Source organism: Pan paniscus, chromosome 2 (genome assembly GCF_029289425.2).
Source record: "Pan paniscus chromosome 2, NHGRI_mPanPan1-v2.0_pri, whole genome shotgun sequence".
In the NCBI taxonomy this organism is placed as follows: domain Eukaryota; kingdom Metazoa; phylum Chordata; class Mammalia; order Primates; family Hominidae; genus Pan; species Pan paniscus.
The window spans coordinates 183,930,243-183,951,650 of NC_085926.1; the positions used below are offsets into that span (position 1 = coordinate 183,930,243).

The following is a 21,408-nucleotide window of genomic DNA, read 5'->3' on the forward strand; positions in this document are numbered from 1 at the left end:
GGTATAATTTCACCATTCTTTGTTTCTTCAGTCAACCCAGATCAAGTAGCTTCTTGGCAGGACCAGCACCATTTTTAAGAGGCCTGGGACTGAAGAAACTCTGCACAACCGAGACTGCTTTGAGGTTTATATTATTCATTTTTGTTTTCTCAGCCCTAAGCATTAGTTCTCTGTTGCTTAACGACATCAAAGTCTATTTTATTGTCATTTATATATTATTTAATCCACTAAGTATTTATGCCAGGCGTTGTGCTAGAAGGGAGTAGGTAGCCAGGCGAATGTAGACTTGGTCCTTGTTCTCATGGAGCCTGCATCTCAACTGGGGGCGACAGACAATAAAGGAGAAAAAGAAATGAGAGGTGGCATAGTACTGATGGACTCCAGTCAGCTGTGCGATCTTGAATAAATTAATATCTGGGCTCCAGTGTCCTCATTGCAGCAGATAATAATTCCTACCTTATGGTGTTGTCATAAGAGTTTAATTTAGTATCATTCAACTGATCTATTTCTCTATCTTTATACCAGAGTGCCAAGAGTAGCTCCTGGTACATAAGTGTGTAATAAATGGTAGTTAAAAAAATAAACATAGTCATTGTACATTGTGGTAAGTGCTATTAAGAAATTAACTGAATAATGTCAGAGCTTGATCTTATATCCTCCACCAAAGATTCTAAATTCCTTGAGGATAAGGATCGTATCTTGGTATCTTAGTGTCCTCATGGCACCTTACACGTAAGTACTAAATAAATATTTGAATAAATGAGAAGTTTTATAGTCTTCATTAAAAAATATTTAAGAATATAATGCTAACTTTTAAGTCAGGGATTCAATGACTCCTGATCAATTTATTTTCCAATTTGGCACTAAACTGACTTTTCTGACCAACTGGTGTACTCTGTATTACCAACAAGACTTTCATAATCCACCATGCTTCAAACATTTTGCCTTGCCTGCCAGGAAGCTACATATTTCCTGATCTTCCATATGTATTTTGCTATTCCGGTGATGTTTTAATGGTCTTATTATAAAGTCATTACAAGCGAACTACTTCAAGTTTACATATCTGTCAAACTTGCCATGTTATTTTCAGAGTTCTTCTCCTCTAAGGTAAGAAAAATACATTCACAGTACGTAGAAAAAAACACAACCACCTACATCTAGAAGAAATTCTCAGTTTGGTTTTCAAAACTAATCAGATGAAGGTCTGCCTATAAGAAGTATCACTGTGGTGTATCTTGTGGTTTCTAGTCGTCGCCACATGTGGTCCTCTACACCATCTGGAAGATACTATTGGTTTAAGTGAAATTTAAGTCAGTTGAATTTGAGCCAGCAGTTATATCAGTTGTGGCCACAATCATCTAATCGCTCAAATGAAGGTGGCAGGAAGGAAGACCTGTTTGAGGGGCAAACTAGAAACGAAAGACTCAAAACATTATGCAAGGACTCCAGGTGAACACTTAAGGCAGGATGGCTATCTTAGCAATCACAGATGCCAATCAGAAACACTTGTTTCCTTAACTGTTTCACAGGCATCTGTGGTCAAGCCTGTATAAGGATAGGAAAAGCATGTCAGGGTAATTTAGAACAATTAAAAATGCTGGATTCTTTGAAACTAACTTCTTTGATGTGTGTGAAGTCAGGGAAAGGAATGGGAAAGGGTGGAGGGAAAACACACACAAATGCACCAGATAGTCTGTGTGTAGTAAGCAACCCAATGCCTTGCTAAAAATATTTCCCTTAAGAGCATGCTCTTTCCTAAATGTTGTAATTATGCAAAATGTTTTCCTCCCTCTCTTCCCCCACTCCCTCCTAGTTTGCCTGCTGCAGACATCAACTGCTTCTGTAGAAACATTCAGGAACCTCAAAGAGCCCCATGCAGCTGTGCCCATCACAGCCAGTGTCCGGGAGACAGCCCTTCCTTTCCAGGGCTGGACACTTACTCAGAACATCACAGGGTACCCAGTGAAACAACACTCGGTCTCCCATCTAACCAAGTGAGTGCGAAGCAGCTACCCATAAACACCGCTCTTATGAACTAATCACTTATAAAAGCCACCCAATGCTTCATGAGTATCAGCTCTTTTGACTTTCATTTAAAATGACAGAGACCAGTGGTTCTCAACCTTGGATGCACACTGGAATCACCTGGGGAGCTTTAGAAACTACTAAAGCCCGGGTCCCACTCCAGAATTTCTGATTTAATTGCTCTGGAGGAAACCTGGAAATCTACATTTTTAGAAGCTCCTCAGGTAATTCCAATGTTTGACCAAACTTGAGAACCGTTACTACTCAGTAGATTTCAAACTCAAAGGTGCATCAGAATCTCCTGCAGGACTTGTTAAAACACAGGCTGCTGGGCCCCACCGCTGGGGGTTCTGATTCAGTAGGCCTGGGATGGGTCCTGAGAATGTGCATCTCTAAAAAGTCCCAGGTGAAGCTGTTGCCACAGATTTTGGGAATCACACTGCTTTAAATCTTTAGGGAGAAATCCATTTGAGAAAAAGAAGACATACATCTGGGGAAGGTGTTCTAAAAAAACTTCCCTGTTTCAATGTTTCGAAGGGAACTCCTCAATCCACCATCCCAAGTTAGCCTTTGCCCAGAAGGGTAACTTTACGCTCTGAGCCCACCTCTCCAGGCCTTTCATATCCCTCAAGCATGATCTCAGTCCCTACAAGGGCTCCTTTCCATCAAATGAGCCCATTGATTTGCTACTGTCATTCATTTATGCAGGAGCTTAAAAGCCCGATTATCCTCCCCCAACAAAAGGATCCCTTCTTCCTTTTGATTCACATCTAATTACTTCTTTAGATAAATCGTAAAATTTAAAAATCTGTGACAATGTACTAAAAACAACAACAAAACAGACCCTCACAAAAACCGGCAGCAGATGCCTTAAAAAATGTCATACCCTCCTTTACCCAGAAATTTCAGAAACTTAACTTCAAGAATCAAGAGAACAAGAAAACACTTAGCTAGATGAATGTTCATGGAATTTGAGAATAACCTGGAAGTACCCACTTTTCAGCAACAGGTGATTAGCTAAAAGCATCCCCATGCAATGAGTACTGTGCAGCCATTAATGAGGAAATCACAGTGTAATGTTGGGTGCTATAGAGATGACATTGGCTGTGAAATATGGAAGGAGATGAAGAGTATGGGCTCTGGAGCCACAGGGCTTGGCTTAGAGTTCTGGCTCTACTCTTACAGCCACGTGCCCTTGGGCACATCTTTTCTCCTTTCTGAGTCTCGGTTTCATTACCCTATGGGGCAAATAGAAACATCTATCCCTTGGGAGGCCGAGGCAGGCAGATCACGAGGTCAAGAGACTGAGACCAACCTGGCCAACATGGTGAAACCCCGTCTCTACTAAAAATACAAAAAATTAGCTGAGCGTGGTGGCACACGCCTGTAATTCCAGCTACTTGGGAGGCTGAGGCAGGAGAATCACTTGAACCCGGGAGGCGGAGGTTACAATGAGCTGAGATCACGCCACTGCACTCCAGCCTGGCGACAGAGCAAGACTCCGTCTCAAAAAGACAAAACCAAACCAAACCCAGAAATATCTATCCTATAGGGCTGCTATGAGAATTAAACAACTGAATTTATGCATCTAAAGAACACATAACAGTGTCTGAAACACAGTAAATGTTCAATTTGAGTTAATGACTATTGTTTAAAAAAAGACTATAAAACAATGTGTCCTATACGATCTGTATAATCCTATATTTACATATGCACAGCAAAGATTGAAAGACTATGTAGCAAGTTAATGGTTATCTCTGGGCAGTGAGATTTAATTTTCATCTTTTTGTCTGTTTGTATTTTCTGAATTTTATGTAATCAGTATTTATTGCTTGTGCTAAAAATAAGCTACAAAAGTTTATATTTGAAAGAAAACTAGGCTGGGCGCGGTAGTTCACGCCTGTAATCCCAGCACTTTGGGAGGTCGAGGCAGGTGGATCACGAGGTCAGGAGATCGAGACCATCCTGGCTAACACAGTGAAACCCGTCTCTACTAAAAATACAAAAAATTAGCCGGGCATGGTGGCGGGCGCCTGTAGTCCCAGCTACTTGGGAGGCTGAGGCAGGAGAATGGCGTGAACCCAGGAGGCAGAGCTTGCAGTGAGCCGAGATCATGCCACTGCACTCCAGCCTGGGCAACAGAGCGAGACTCCGTCTCAACAACAACAACAACAACAAAAAAAAAAAAAAAATGAAAAAAAGCAAGCTCCTCCAAGAAACTGACATTCTAGCTCCATTCTGACCACTTCCTTGAAGCCATATGCTATGGAGCACTTATGCATCTTATTTGTTCCCAATTACTTTCACCCTAATTAGTAGGTCAGCACTAATGAAGGCAAAGTCACAGGCTCAACCTTGCCTACTGCTCCTGCTCCTAATTAGAGTGAGATCATCTCAGAGACTTACTGAATTAAGTTGGTCCCAAAGGGATAGGGCACAAGAACTTGAGCAGACAGCATACACCCTTGATATAAAACGATCATCTTCACATAAAAATAAATGTTAGGATATGTGATAATCCAGGCTTGTGGGTAAACTGCTTTATATCTGTTCTCATGTTTCTCCTTTGAGGTATTTTTTAAAAATCCAATGAGAAAACATTTGTGTCCTTCAATTATGCATTTTGTACATAACATACCTCTCCACTCCCATCCCCAGTACTCCCTACCCCCTGCTAGCTCACTTCCCCACCAGCCCCCTCAAGGTTGGTGAAGAATACCTTCAATTTCCCTCCCATGTTAAAAATGGCAACCATTTATCATATAATAATAATTACAATGAAGAGTTACCCACCCAAGCACTCAAACTAAGTAAAAAACGTAGAGACACATTTTAAAAACTCTAAGACATCCTTGGACCCTCACTGACATAACTGTAAAACATATAAAAACCACCCTCACTGACATAACTCCTAAATTCCAGTTTCAGCTGATAGTGTTATATAAACATAACCTCCATTTCTGGAAATGTGGAAATAAGGTGGGTTTGTTTTTTCTCCAAATTGTCCTATACTGTTAAAAAGTTGGGGTCATTGCTAATGAAAATGGCAGCCCTCACAGGGCTTAGGGGCATGCCTGAAACCCTGCGTGCAAAATAATTGAAGATTACAATAAATCAGCTCTCATATTCATGAGCTAAGCAAGGTTTAAACTATGATCTCAAATCTTAGCCTGGAAACTGAGCAATTTTAAGCTTGGGTATTAGTCAAGCAAAGAAAGAGGAAGGAAGGAAGGTAGGAGAAAGAAAGGCAGAGAGAAAGAAAGGAAGAAAGGAGAGGAGAGAGGAGAGAAGAGGAAAGAAAAGCAGGCTCCTTACCTTCATGGCTGCTGGAGAAATAACCCCCTCTCATGTAGGATGACTGGCAGTTAGGCACTTCTGAAAGGAAAGCAAAGGTGGACACAATCCTGTCAATAGTTTCTGCAGCAGAAACAGCACATCGGTCAACTGCTGGTAAAGCCCCTAAACTTCCTGCTCTGGGGTCATGTCTTTCTGGCTTTGTCCTGGGAAAGAGGTGCCACACCAATAAGCAAGATGGCAAACACCATAACCCACCATCTGAAAGGCAGGCTCTCCTAATCAAGAGTCACGGGAGGAAAAAAAAGATGTTTTACTCTCATTGTTCACTTATTTTAGAAATGTGTTAACACTAAATCTGGTGAAAGAGCCAATGGCAGGGGAAAAAATATTGGCTTTCAAAAGGCCAAGCCTGGCCTCTTGCCCATGCTGACTCCTGGGTGTTAGGGTGGGAACGGGAAGAGGACTGCTTTAGATCTTTTCTAATTTGCTCCCCTTTACTGCTGGTGGTCACATCCAATTTTGCTCCAACAGGTGGGAGTATTTTTAGGCCAAAGGGATTAGGGGACCTGAAGTTAGGAAGCCAGGACCAGCACTGGAAGGGGTAGAGGATTGCAGTTTGGTCCATTTTTGCCATGCTGGGGCTGTCATACTGAAACCAAACCACACTCAAGTGATCTCTTCTTCAGCCATCATGTTATCAGTGTCCATCGAGAGGAAAGACAGTAATTTGAGTTGTGTCCATGTGGGATGAGCCATCACCCTGGCAATACAACTCAGATCAAAGAATTACAGATATGGTAACCTCTGTTGAGTGTCTTGCTTTAAGGGAGTGGAGTGGGGTGCAAAACCCATCAGGACAGATCAAAATGTCAGTCTTAAAGGAAAAAATGTTGCTGTTCATGCTACTCCTGAGAAAAATACATCAAAGCTTTCCAGAGGAATGCTGATGGAAATGTTTACACACGATCACTACCTCACACTTGGTAATTTTTCTGTCATAAAGCAACAGGTCTCTCCCTTCTGCCTATTTCCTCAGCATTTCCCATAACCAACTGGTGCCTGAATAGATCAATCTATGTATTATCTCAGAGAAGGTTGAGCAAATTCCATCCAAAACTGAACCCCAACACTCTCCAGGCTTGGACTCAGAGATGTACTTCATACCACTTCTGAATGCCTACCGCACTTCCTACCACTTACATAGCTTTTCTGTTTTGTTTTGTATTCCATTGTGCATAAACATGTCAGCTCTACTAGCTCCTAAGTTATTTGAGGGCAATTCTTATAAAAATTATAAAAAATTCTTATAAAAATTCCTGTCCCCAAGGCCCTGCATGTATAAGACACTGAATAACGAGACAGAAGAATGCAAGAATGAAGCAAAGAATAGCACAATTTGATGCTGACCTGAATCGACGCAGTAATCCCGAGGCTCCTGCTTGATTCCCATTGGTGACTGGAACCCGTGTGCTGGGGGCCCTGGCATGCCCGGGACCCCATGTTCATAGAGTGGGTCATGGTATTCTTGTTTGAATCCCTGAGGGGGCGGGGGAGCTGCAGGGACAATAGGTTCTGACATTTGCCGATGGTAACTGGGGCGACTATCTCCAGGAACTCCTGGCTGAGGAGGGAAGGGGTGGCAGGGTTCAGACAGTTGTCTCTGAAATCTGTAAGAAGAAAGAGGTTTTCATGTTGAACAAAGACTTGATGAATACCTACTATGATCGAGCACTGGGGACTAGAAGTTCCAATTAATGAAATTATTTGCAAAGTACTTAATAATGCTTATTTCTGGGCATTTTACCCTCTTCCCAAAATTACATTGTGTATTTCGAAGCTCTTGAGTCAGGAAGTGGCAAAAAAAAAAAAAAAAAAAATCAAAGCAATGATGTGGTAGCCTCTTATCTTCCATGTATGTATATTTTATGCACAGTCTATCTGTATAGATGGGCCAGATTATGTATCTGAATATATGAGACCAATTATCTGCAAATAGCACTAACATATACATAAATGTTTGTTCACTAGTTCATCCATTCTCTCACCTATAGATAGAAGGAATTTTTAAAGACTGAATACAAATTAACCAGTTAGAAAATGTAGTTAAAAAGAAAAAAGAGAGAGAATCCCATTCATAGTAGCAATAAAAAACATAACATTCCTAGGAATAATCAGGAAACCTATAGGCCATATAAGAATAAAATCTCAAAATTGTTTTCTGAGGAAAAGAAAGAAAAAAGATTTAAGAGAATATATTTAGGACTTTGAAGCTATTGATTCACTGAAAATTAATCTATAAAAGCAAATGCCTTCCCAACTAACTTGACAAAATGATTCTAAACTTTATTTTGAAAAGGCCTAAGGACCCACTAGCTATTGACATATGTCATAAAACTTCAATAATTAAAACAATAATACAACAAATTGAGAGACTGGCAGGTCAAAGGAATTTAATGGCAAGCCAAAAACTGTCAAGTATATTCCAAAATTTACTACTTGTTAAGGTGAGCATTTCAAATTAGTTGGGGAAAAAAGTTAGACCCCATTTTATACAGACACCAAAATAAATTTCGTATGGATTAAAGGTTCCAATATAAAAAGTGAAACCAGGCCAGGCATTGTGGCTCATGCCAGTAATCCCAGTACTTTGGGAGGCTGAGGCGGGCAGATCGCTTGAGGTCAGGAGTTCAAGACCAACCTGGCCAACGTGCCAAAACCCCATCTCTACTAAAAATACAAAAAAATTGGCCCAGCACGGTGGTGGCTCATGCCTGTAATCCCAGCACTTTGGGAGGCCAAGGCGGGGGGATCACGAGGTCAAGAGATTGAGACCATCCTGGCCAACATGGTGAAACCCGTCTCTACTAAAAATACAAAAATTAGCTGGATGTGGTTGTGCGCGCCTGTAGTCCCAGCTACTCTGGAGGCTGAGGCAGAAGAATCGCTTGAACCTGGGAGGCGGAGTTTGCTGTAAGCTGAGATAGCGCCACTGCACACCAGCCTTGTGACAGAGCGAGACTCCGTCTCAAAATAAACAACAACAAAAAAACCTAAAAAAATTAGCCAGGCGTGGTTTTGTGCACCTGTAATCCCAGCTACTCAGGAGGCTGCGGCATCAGAATCACTTGAACCCAGGAGGTGAAGGTTGCAGTGAGCCGAGATTGCGCCACTGTACTCTAGCCTGGGCAACAGAGCAAGACCGTCTCAAAAAAAAAAAAAAAGTGAAACCATAATATGAAAGTAAATATATATGAAAACTTACAAAACTTGGGAGTGAGGGAAAACCTAAGTATCATACCAACAGCAGAAATCATCAAGATAAACCTGGATATACCTCACTGTATAAATTTCTGTAACTTAGAAAGACATCGGAAACAAAACCAAAAGAAACACATCAAACCAGGGGGAAAGAATCTGTAGTAGTCAGAAAACACCAGAAACAAAACCAAAAGTAAAACTGAGGAAAAATCTCCACAGATACAGGAATCTCATTGTTGGCATAAAGAGCTTTTAGAAATTAACAAAAGATGAATATCTCAAGAGGGAAAAAAATGGGCAAAGGACATAAACAGGAATATCCTTACAGAACAGGAATGGTCATAAACAGAAAGTTTAACTCATTAGTAATTAAAAAAGTAACAAAGTCAAAAGAGAAGTGTTTTTCCTTTTAACTTGGAAGATGAGCAGGCAGTTACTAATTCTGTGCCAGGTACCTGAACAGCAATTCAGTCACAGATGATCAGGTATAACTACAAAGATGGTCACCAATGCAGCTGTCTAACAAGGAAACTGGCTATATATATTATGATACAGTCATTTGGTTGAAAGCAACCAATAGAAATTACATAATATGTAAATATATAAGGTCTTGGAAAGCTATTTTTGACATATTAAGGAAGGTTGCTAAACAGTACGTAGAGTATCAAAGCTTAGCAAAAATAAAAGTAGTAGTATGGTGTCATATAAAACCACAGAAAGACTGACATTTAGATATTAACACTGCCTATCTGTGGGGTGGTTATAATTTTAGGTGATTTTCTTTTTTTGCTCATCTATAGTTTGATAATAAATATGCACTGTTTTTTAACAAGATAGAATAAAAACCTGTTGCTACTAGTCGAGTTTCCTTAACACTCTTCAGCTGTCAGATAAATCCAGATGTGTGCCAGCTGCCCTTTCCCTGTTGGGTGTGCAGTGTAGAAGGGAAAGCCTGCCATGCCTTAGTAGGGAAGTGACCAAAGGCAAAGTTGCTTGGCTTTGTTTGCTTATCTGTGACATGGGGATGTATTATCCTCCAAATGCTTCTGAAATGGTGAAATACAATCATGTCTGTAAAGTATGGTTTCTGCCACAGCCATAATTGACAGACTATAGAGTTTAGGAAGGTGGTTGTGGAAGGTTGGAGATGTGTGACCCTCAGTCCATGAAACAGACAGGAAGCACTAATCTATGTGTATAAAGAAAAGCATTTGTGAATATATACCCTCAGTTAGAAAGTAGGAGCCAAGCTTCAAGGAAAAATAATACAATCCTGTAATATTAAGGTCTTATTCTCTACTTTTAGCTTGAATTCTATTAATTCAAAGAATTCTTGAATAGCTTTAATAAAATAGTTTGAATTTGATTTGAATCAATCTGTGGGAACAGGTGGCCAGCAGATTTCTAGAACATCAAGATTTACAATCTTAAACTGAAGAGATCTGTGTACAGATAGAACACTGTTTACATCAGGGTATAGCACAGCACAATATACTGCCTTTACTACTCTACCTAAAGCAGCATGGTAAGATCATTTTATAATATGAAAACTACTGGGCAATTTACATGTACTTATCCTTTTATCCCAGACATCAAAAGCCTCAGAATCCACCTGGCCAATGTCTTAAACAAGTTTTACCAATTATTGAAGGTTCAGTGGGCTGATAGCCTTTCACGGGGCACTGAATGCCTTATGGCAGAACTTCTTCAAGAAACCTTTCAATGGTCTTTGAAGAAGTGTAAATTCCCATCTCAGGTTTACACTTGATGTTTAGAACATGGGCACCGGCAGCATGCCGCAAACCTAAAGGGAATTCTTTCAGAAAAGAGAGACGAAGTTGTTTTTTTTTTTTTTTTAAAAAAAAAAGAAAAGTCTTGCTCTGTCACCCAGGCTGGAGTGCAGTGACTCGAGTGACTCGATCTCAGCTCACCGCAACCTCCGTCTCCCGGGATCAAGTGGTTCTCCTGCCGCAGCCTCCCAAGTAGCTGGGATTTTTAGTAGAAACGGGGTTTCACCATGTTGGCCAGGCTGGTCTTGAACTCCAGGATTCAGTGATCTGCCTGTTTCAGCCTCTCAAAAGTTTGCTGGGATTACAGGCAAAAGCCACGGTACCCAGCTGATGAAGATATTCTTTTTATTTTTTGTTGAGATGGCGTCTTGCTCTTGTCCAGATTGGAGTGCAGTGGCACAATCTCGGCTCACTGCAACCTCTACCTCTCAGGTTCAAGCAATTCTCCTGTTTCAGCCTCTCAAGTAGCTAGGATTACAGGTGCCTGCCATCATGCCTGGCTAATTTTTTTTTGTATTTTTAGTAGAGATGGGGTTTCACCACATTGGCCAGGCTGGTTTCGAACTCCTGACCTCAAGTGATCTGCTCGCCTTGGCCTCCCAAAGTGCTAGGATTACAGGTGTGAGCCACGGCGCCCGGCCGAAGATATTTTCTTAAGGCCTTATTTTTGTAAAGTGCCCACATCTTGTGCTACTTGAAAGGAATGGTAGTAATGCCTTCCATTTTCTCTCCCTTTCCCCTCTGCCACCATCCCAGCACCTTCGAAGGTGACCTCCAGAAATCAGTTCCTTTGATAGCTCCGAGATGGCATGTGCCGCTCAGTTCTGTAACCAGAGCCTCTGCAGCTGGCAGGCTGGTGGCCTCACTTCCGCTTAGTGCTCATCTTCTCACCTTCCAGAATGAAACTCTAGAGTTAGCCTGGTATGGCCTGCTCAGGAAAAGGTACTTCCACATGGGCACTAGCCAGCAACCTCATCCCCTCCCCGCGGCATAACTTTAAGGATGCGCAAAGCTTAGAGGCCTGTGATCTGCAGAACAGATTCTATAATTGGGATTGTTCCGTACTGGTTTGTTTTGAGACAGCGGGAGTGGCCAAGGGGGATCTCAGGGGTAGGTCACAAAGCCAACATATTTGGAAGAAAGATTCTCAGAGCTTGCTGCTGATAATGTCTTTTATGTGCAGAGATTAGTGAAGTCATTCAGTCCTTGTCCTCAAAATGCATCCTGTGAACTTTACTCACTGACCTTCACTTGAACCACCCTCCCTTCTCCAGTCCTTTTGAAGTATCTAAGAATGTGTTGTATACATAATACAGCTACAACAAAGATGCCTCTAATTTACCAAGGCAGGCAATCACTTTCAGTGAAGGCACAGCCTGGTTCCTACCAAACCTCCTCTTCCCCTTAACCTCCTCCCTTCCATCCACTCCCACCATTAGCCCAACAGAGTGCACGTGTAAGGAACTCACATTTGGTGAGCAAAGGGAGACTTCTGACTCCGAATAAGCCTAAATTCAATAGGTCACAGTTTAAGGCTTTTTCGGTGCCAGTTTATTTAAAGAACTAGTTATTTATTTATTTGTCAGATTTATATAGCACCTTTCCTCCCACGAGCTCACCCACACTCCCAACATTTGGTTTACGTTATGAAAACCGTTAGATGCTTTTTCTGCATTTCCTTTCTGGTTTCTGCTGCCAGCACACAAAGTAAACACAATGCTCACAGGAAAAAAAAAAAAAAAAGGAGAAAAGGATCTGACGGAAGCTATATAGTGATTACGGGTGCCAGGTGAAGCAGTGGCCGTTTAAAGGCCAGCTGAGAGATGATACATAAAATCTGCCAAGAAATCAACATCATGCACTAGTACTTCCGTTAAGGCTCAGGGAAGAAGACGGAAAATCGAGAAGCAGCACAGCTGGGTAAGAGGCTGTGGCTGTGAAGTCAGAACATCCTAGGCTGAAGTCCAACCTTTACCACTCAGTAGCTGTGTGACCTTGGATGAGTTATCTAACCGCTCTGAAGCCTCAGTTTCCTCTCCAAAAAAATAAGGTCAGCCAGGATACCTTGTAAAGATGATGTAAGATAATGTATGTTATAAGCCTGGCCCTGTTATAACACTGGTAAGTTCTCAATAAACATTATCTTCAACTGCCCCACCTTCTCCCCACAACTCCCAAGCTAAAATCAGAAGATATGCAAATATGGCCGGGCACGGTGGCTCAGGCCTGTAATCCCCACACTTTGGGAGGTCGAGGCGGGCAGATCACCTTGTGAGTTCCTTACATGAGGTCGGGAGTTTGAGACCAGCCTGACCAACACGGTGAAACCTGTAACCGTTTCACCGTTGACGTGGAGTCTCGCTCTGTCATCTAGGCTGGAGTTCAGTGGCGCGATCTCGGCTCACCGCAACCTCCGCCTCTCGGGTTCAAGCAATTCTACTGACTCAGCCTCCCAAGTAGCTGGGATTACAGGCGCCTGCCACCACACATGGCTAATTTTTTTGTATTGTTAGTAGAGACAGGGTTTCACCACGTTGGCCAGGCTGGTTTCAAACTCCTGACCTCAAGTGATCCACACACCTCAGCCTCCCAAAGTGCTAGGATTACAGGCGTCAGCCTGTAGCAGTGGCTCAGGCCTGTAATCCCAGCACTTTGGGAGGCCGAGGTGGGCAGATCACCATGTGAGTTCCCTAAATGAGGTCAGGAGTTTGAGACCAGCCTGGCCAACACGGTGAAACCTGTCTCTATTAAAAACACAAAAAAATTAGCCAGGTGCAGTGTCGAATGCCTGTAAACCCAGGTACTCGGGAGGCTGAGGCAGGAGAACTGCTTGAACCCGAGAGGCGGAGGCCAAGATCACACCACTGCACTCCAGCCTGGGTGACAGAGTGAGACGCTATCTCAAAAAAAAAAAAAAAAAAAAAAAAGATATGCAAATAAAAGAGAAGATCTTAAGGAACTGGAAGACTATGACACACACAAACCATGCACAAATCAAAGGAGCCCACTGGTTGTCTTTTCAATATCCATTCTCCTTTTTCAGAAAGAGAATGCTGATTTTTATTGGAGGTGGCAATGTGCCAACTTCACAATGATGTTTATTTTCCTGCGATATAACGAAGAGCCAGACACTGTCCCTAAACGTACACCAAAGAACTCTGAAACAACTCCATAAGGCCTGCCAACATTGCTGAGACTCAAATGGGCCCATTTAAACTGTGAGAAGACATTGAGAGATAAGGAACAAAAAGCATGTCCTTTGTAGGCCTGTCTGTCTGACTTCTCAAGATCAAATATGGGAGAGGGATGGTGATGAAACTAAGACATGCCCCCAGGATATCAGATGGTGAAAGTATTAGTTGTAGATATAACATTAATAACTTTGGCTGGGCGTGGTGGTGCACACCTGTAATCCCAGCACTTTGGGAGGCCAAGGCAGGCAGATCACCTGTCAGGAGTTCAAGACCAGCCTGGCCAACATGGTGATATCCCACCTCTACTGAAAATACAAAAATTAGCCGGGTGTGGTGGTGTACTCCTGTAATCTTAGCTACTAGGGAGGCTAAGGCAGGAGAATCGTTTGAACTCGGGAGGGGGAGGTTTTAGTAAGCCGAGACTGCACCACTGCACTCCAGCCCGTGCGATGGAGTGAGACTCCGTCTCAAAACAAAACAAAACAAAAAATATTACTGTGATGATGAAAAGATTAGGGAGAAAGGCAGCATTACATTTTAAAAACTTAACATTAAACAATGAAGTTTCTCAGTTTGCGATACCTACATCATTTAAGGAAGTGTCCTTTAGTATAGTTTGTGTAAAATAAAAGTGACTTTCAAAAAGTAAAATTGTCATAGAAGCTAACATTTACTGAACACCTTCTCTGTCCAAGCGTGATTTTATTTAATCTACCCAACGCTTCTGTGTGGTATCTATTATCCTATTTTCAGACGAAGAAACCAAAGTTTGGAGAAGTTGAGTGCCTGCCTGAGGTCACACAGCAGCAGAGCGGCGATTCAACCCCAGATCTGTCAGTCTGTCCAACTCCAGAGCCACTGGCCTATACTGTTTCTACAATCATTTTAAAATACTCTCTGGATGAGAGATAATAAAAATCATATAGTCCAGGCAACCAGAAAAATCTCATACGTTTAGAAATTAAGAAACATATCTATATAAGAACTCCAAGGTTGAAAGAAATAATAGAAAATACCTGGAGCTGAATTTTTAAAATACTGCAAATCAGAACCTGTGCAATGTATCTAAAGCAGAACTTGGGTAGGGAGCTCAAATAACTGATTGTCCAAACCAGGATCCTTTGGAGAGTGCAAGAAGAAGCTATTAGCAATCACTTCTAAACAAGGCATAGACAGACCATAAGTGACCTGGCAAACTTCCATGTACAGTCACCCCAGCCTTAAGAGAAATTTTATATGGTTTTGTGCTTACATATTATAAAGAAAAAGGGCTAAAAATTAGTGAGCTAATCATACAACAAATAAGTTGGAAAAACAGAATAAACCCAAAGAAAACAAAGAATAAAGTATTTTAGTGAGAGCAGAAATCAATGAAACAGAAAACACCCGAGAGAGAATAAGTAAGGCCAAAAGTAGATTTGTTGAAGACAATATTGTCTGCCAAGACTAAGGAAAAAAAAAGGTCTATATAAATAATATCAAAAATGAAAAAGACAACTACAGATGCTATAGAGATTTTAGAAAGGGCACCATGGATAACTTTATGTCAATTAATTTTAAAACTCACACAAAATGGACAACTTCTTAGAAAAATTTATTTATTATATTTATTCAACTAAATAGAAATCCAGGGCAAAACTGTAAAATGTGAAGACACTGAGCCAGTAATTAAAAATCTTCCTACAAAGAAAATGCCAGGCCCAAATGGTGTTACCAGTAAATTCTTCAAAAAGTTCAAGGAATAAAGACTTCCAATTTCACATGAGATGTTCTAAAATATAGAAAAGGGAAGACACCCTCTACTCATTTGATGAGTATAACCTTAATGCTAAAACCTAGCAAGGACAATATAAGAAAGAAAAATTATGTACTTTCTCAATCATGAAGACAGATGTGGAAGTCTTATATATTTATATTAGAAAACCCAAACTCAGCAATGTACAAAATATAATACAGAATAAACAAGTTAGGGCTGGGCATGGTGGCTCATGCCTATAATCCCAGCACTTTGGGAGGACGAGATGGGTGGATCACCTGAGGTCAGGAGTTTGACAGCAGCCTGGCCAACATGGTGAAACCTTGTCTCTACTAAAAATATAAAAATTAGCTGGGCGTGGTGGTGCCCGCCTATAATTCCAGCTATGCACCCAGATGGCGCCACTGCACTCCAGCCTGGGCGACAGTTAGACTCTGTCTCCAAAAAAAAAAAAAAAAAAAAAAAGAATAAACAAGTTAGGTTTGTCACAAGAATGCAAGGTTGGTTTCATATAAATCAGTGTAACTCACCATATTAAGAAATTAAAGGAGAAAATTATTTGATCACCCCAAAAGAGGCAGTATAAATGTTTAATGAATTTCAACCTCTATTCATGTTAAAAAACTTTCAGTAAACTGGGGATAAAAGGAAATGTCCTTTAGCTTGTTAAAAGGTAACAAGAAGCCTACAGTAAACATGATGAAATGCTAACAACAAACCCTCTTAAGACTCAGAACTAAAAAAAACCTACGCACTCTAACCATTACAAGAACATCATTCAGTCTGTCAAAGAAGGTTCCATTAAGCATCCATGAAACTCAGTTTCAGATCCCAAAGTGAATCTGTGCTGCCATACACAACATGTTATTAACAGGCACTTGGAGAAGAGATGCATCAGGCACATTCACTTTATTCCAGGCCAGGCTACAAATGTGACTTACAGTCAAGTTCATTCCTCTCTAAAAATTATTGTACTACAAAATCTGAAGGACAAAAAATGAATAGCAATTGACTTTAAGGGTAATGAACTTTAAGAGAGGAAGAAAAAACAAGAGGAAAAACGAGTATATAAAATCTCTTAATTTATCTAGCCTCCTTAAGGAATTGGTAGTTTTTGTTAAATCAAAATTCCAGAAAACTTAGCCCATCCCTTTAAGCTCTGAATCCTCAATAATAACCACTGAAGCAGACGTTCTTGACATTCTCAAACAGCTTAGGCTGTTTCCTCCTTCAGAAGACACTACCCAGTTGACCTTTTCCTGATGACTCCAGCACGACACATTTTGTTCTGTCAATTACAGCATGCTAGCCTACCACAATACTGATGCCCTTAGGGGCTATCCAGAAGCAGAGGATTCTTCTAGTACAGGAGCATTTTCTTAAATGTTGCTGCTTCTTGGGTTTTAACCTCTTTGGTTGATGTCAAGTAAGTGAGAAAGCAGTGTATTCCAAAATTCTTAGAGATACATTTTTCTTAGTGGAGCTTCTTCAGTTGAATTGCAGGGCTTTCCTCAACTCAAGATATAATGAGATATGGTTTAATAAAAGCCAAAAATATATACGGCCAGTACTATAGGAATATTTTTCTAAGTTCCTCCACCCAGCACATGTAAACATCATAAATAACACAATGAGAAAACTCACAAGATTGGGAAGGCTGAAGGAAAAAACATTTTTTCAGCTGGTCTTTCAGGATAAGTGGCACATGTCTGAACATGTCAAATTACATGTCTTTTCCCCTCTCCTTGTGGGGAGGAAATCACCGGTATAAATCATGGCTTTCAAACACAGTATTTATCTTCTAAAAATAAATTGAGTTGTGAAGAATTACATGCTAAGACTATATAAAACATTAAGAATGTACTTTTTTCTTTCTTCATTATTTTCTTAGAGATGGGGGTCTCACTGTGTTGTCCAGGCTGGAGAGCAGTGGCACAATGAGATCATGGGAGTTTTGACCTGCTCTGTTTCTGACCCCTGGGCCAGCTCACCTCTGCTTAGACAATTTGGTGGTCCCCACTCCCAGGAGGTCACCATATTGATACTAAACTTAGTGTGGACACCTGATAGATCGGCATAGTGTACTACAGAGCCCAGGACTCCCGAGGGCAAGTGATCCTCCCGCCTCAGCCTCTCAAGTAACTGGGACTACAGGTGTGTGCCGCCGTGTGTGGCAAGGGTGTACTTTTGACTAGATTACATTTTAGCTATTTACGGTGTAACTTTAGCAAACTTTTATCACTATCAATAAACATATACTGAGGACAAATAAGATACAAGGCTAAATGTGGCCTAAAGAAAGGAGTCTAAATCACAGGTTTTTATCCTCAAAGAGCTTACTCTATTCAACTGAACAGATACGGCACACCCAGCAAAACAAAAAAGACACATTTTGGATTAAATGATGTAGGAATTTATTAAGATTTTGTAGTTGAAGAGATAGATAGAACTTAAAAGTATAATAAAAAAACATAATGTTCAAGGTCAAAACAAATTTATCAAGGTCAATTACGCAGTTTTTATAGTAGACATTAGTGGATGTTAGCAGCCCAAATAAAATCATAACTGAAACAAATGGCGTAATTACACGTCCTGAAAGTTTTTGGTTGCTGAATGTAGGACCCTGTATTTGGCTATGTGAGCTTTAGAAAGTCCTTTAACTGTGCTGAGGCTTGATTTCTAACCTATAAAATTGGGTTTTTTCACTCTGCCTATGTCACAGGGCTGTTAAAAGTTTCAAATGAGACTCTCTTTACTTCTATCATGCAAAATACCATATATTTGTATTAGGGATTTCGTTTTGAAGTAATAGTCCCTCTAATTTTAATAAAAAGTTCTAAGCCAAGAGACAACCTATAGTCACCAATAAAGGTAATCTGCCCCACTTTTGGGCAGGCATAAAAGTTATTAAATATGTGATTATGAAGCTTGATATTATCCATGACTGTAATTTCTATTACTTTTACAAATATCAAATCAGGGATTTTGGTCTGTCTCATTTTCTGTGTACTATCCAGTATCTAGAAGAAAAATCACTGTCATGTTTTTGATGCGTTTTATGTCACACAGATATCACGTGGATGACCATATTAATAGACAAAGGCAGTAGGAACAGAATTTGGTAATATATGCTTTAAATAAAGGTAGGGTGGAATAAGGATGAGGGTAGAGAGAGCTGGATCACAATTTCTCAAAGTGTGACAAGACTATATCCAGGCCCCACCCCAAGCCCACACACTCTATCTCTGAATGTTAACAAGGACTCTGCATTGAAAATCCCCGCTCCACACTCCCATGGGGACTCCTGTGCACTTTCAACTTTGAGAGGACAGCACTCTGGAGTGGAAATCCAAGTGCCCAGTGTTGTTTGTAATCGATTTGGTCACCTACAGAATACCTCCCCCTTCACCTCAATTACCTCAAGGATCTCTGTATCACCCCAGTGTGTGTGTGAGAGCTTTGAATTTTAGACCCATCAGTCTCAAAGGCAGAGTATAACAAGAAGTAAGTCCAAAATGCACAGGCAGACTTCAAGGAGGAATCACCCAAGAAAAGAAATACCTGCATTCTGGTTCCCTCCTCTCTTCCTTTCAACACCCACGGGCAAATAACTCATCAATCCCAGGAATCCAAACCTCCTTCCTTCTCAGGGGGCTGGGTGGACTGGAGACAGGCTTATTTCACAGCTGAGACTGGGGCTACCCATCTCCCAATTCTCCAGGAGAACTAGGATATTTGTCTCCCAACTCAGTTAACTGTTAATACAGTATGTTACATAAGCCCCTTGGATAAAAAACAAGGATTGAGGGGGAAATATTAGATAAAGGAATTTTCTTTTACACTTCATGGTATAACAAATAGAAGTTTGCTAAGAGTTTCAAATACTGAATATATACTCGACCCCACACTTCCTCCCCAGTTTCCCCATAACCCTTGCAGAAAATCAGCAAGATGCTGTTTAAAAACACCAAAAAACCATTGAAATAAAAATGATATCTAGGCCAGAGTTCACAAATTGGCAGGCCTGCAGGGTGATTTTGCCCAGAGAAGTTTTGTTTAGTCTGCAGAGAGGTGTTGTTTTTAATTTGAATTAGTTGCCAATTAAAAAAAAAAAAGTCTACAATTTTTACATAAAAAACCAAGTAAGCAAATTCTTCTGCACAAGTACAGGTTGTTAGTACAAGGTAACAATTGCCAAAAGCTCAGCGGCAGCTGTGTCCTCCAGATGAGTCCCCGGTGGCAATAGAGGCCCACTCCCGAGCCAGCCCCCCACAACCCTGTCAGTGCTCACCCCTTGAGCCCTCTGTAACACAGGCGTTCGTGTTCCTTGGCCTAACCAAGGAATAAACAGCAACCAGCCATATTTTGCCGTTCTTAATGCTGACTTTCAGAGCAAAACGGGAAGGGGATCAGAACCAGACAAAGGGACCTTATTTTTTCCCCTGCATTTCATCTAGAAAATAAAAATAAAATTTACCTCCAAGTAAATACTGGTAGGCATCTGGAATGGACCAGGCCTGGGAAAGGTATACTCATATATTCTTCCCACTCCTGCCCCATTGTGGCCCCCACACCGATCCACCTAACACAACATAGATAGATATGAAATACCATGGCCACCATCTTGCATCCTTTGGTAATATTGTTGACAACTACCCCCCTATCCCAGAGAAACTTGAAATAAAGACAGGCCCCCAGCACATCTTCTATAAAAGAAGGCCACAAGCATCCGAGATTCTAGAATACCACAGATAAAGAGGTCAGGTTTGGAGTGTGCAGAGAAGGTTCCCTTCACACACTTTTTTGACAAATGAATGACTCTGGACAAGTTACTCCTGATGCCTCAATGTCTGTAGAAATGTAAAAACCACCTGCAGTGTAACCAGGAGATTTCTATCTCAAAAGCAGATGTACAAATAAGGTCCTTAGCTAATCTCCTACTGTTAAAACATGTTAAAATCAGATAAGTAATATTACCTTGTATAAATCAGCAATTGTCCCTTATATGTAAGTGAAATGGTAATAACTGAAGTTCAATTCTATTAATAGTAGGCAGCATCCAATGAGGAGTCAGGAACCTGCCCTCAGTGAGGGACAAGACTATCCTGGCAAGTCATTCTTCCTCTAGTTCTGTGAGACGGGAGAATACCAGTTACCTCTCCCTTACCTACTTTATAAGGATGTCGTAGTCCATCAACCATCTGGAGTACCTTGGGAACAGGGTGGTATATAAACAGTCATATTCGTATTATCATTAGTCTTGCCTCACAAGCTGCCTCAATGTAATGATAACTTTTTAGGAACCTGGTAAATAAGACAAACTGCTTCCCCTCTCCCAGTGAGAAAGGATAGGAGTGAGGGAGACAATTAAGGAAGAAGCCCAGATCAACACCCACCTCTGTTCTGATGGATACTGGTTTTCAGGCATCATCTTTGGCATCTGCAGGGGCTGATGTGGTGGTCGGGGGACCGCAAATGTTTGCTGCTGTGGTCCAGGCTCTGGAAGCGAATGGGGGGCGGGGGCGGGGCCCACACCTTGAACTGGGCCAGCTGCAGGGGCGTGCGCTGAGGTGGGCAGAGTTGCCTGAGGTGGGGGAAATAGGGGATTCTGATGGGTGGGTGAGAGGGGGGTTGTAGGAGGGGTTAATGGCTTGAACCCAGAGGGAGGCTTCCTATCATAGGCACTGTAAACAGAAAAAGAGAAGGAACCATTAAGCTGAAATGAAGCCATTAGCATGGTTACCAGGTCCAGCAGAAAGCTAGTTTGCAGCCCATTGTTGCCAGGAAATAACAGCATTAACATAGTTAAATCGCTCGTAGCCCCGAGGGGATATTTGTACCTCTGAAAAGTGACAAACACACTGCGTCACAGGGACTTGTTTAACACTTCTAGTGATTTTTCTCAAGGATAATTTTAGCCTCTGCTTCCGGTTTCATTTTTCCCTCCTTCTAAAATAATTCTCCGTGTATGCCTGTGTAGGGTGGGTGGGTGAGGGGAGAATGTATGTTTGCCAGGTGTTCTCTGGTCCCCTCTCCCAACTATTTCCAGGGTTCCCAGGAATTAGTCAGAATATGTGTTGAAGGTCCG

The 21,408-nt window shown here is 41.3% G+C and overlaps 1 protein-coding gene across 1 annotated transcript in view; it reads right to left on the bottom strand.

The window, feature by feature from the left end:
- The window catches only part of ETV5 (ETS variant transcription factor 5), a 63,298-nt gene that overhangs the window by 13,190 nt on the left and 28,700 nt on the right, over window positions 1-21,408 (bottom strand). Inside the window, exons 7-9 of the mRNA XM_003806618.5 lie at window positions 20,717-21,004; window positions 6,730-6,989; window positions 5,341-5,400 (exon numbers count right to left, since the gene is read on the bottom strand). Coding sequence (XP_003806666.1) covers window positions 5,341-5,400; window positions 6,730-6,989; window positions 20,717-21,004 — 608 coding nt within the window. The remainder of the gene's footprint in view (window positions 1-5,340; window positions 5,401-6,729; window positions 6,990-20,716; window positions 21,005-21,408) is intronic.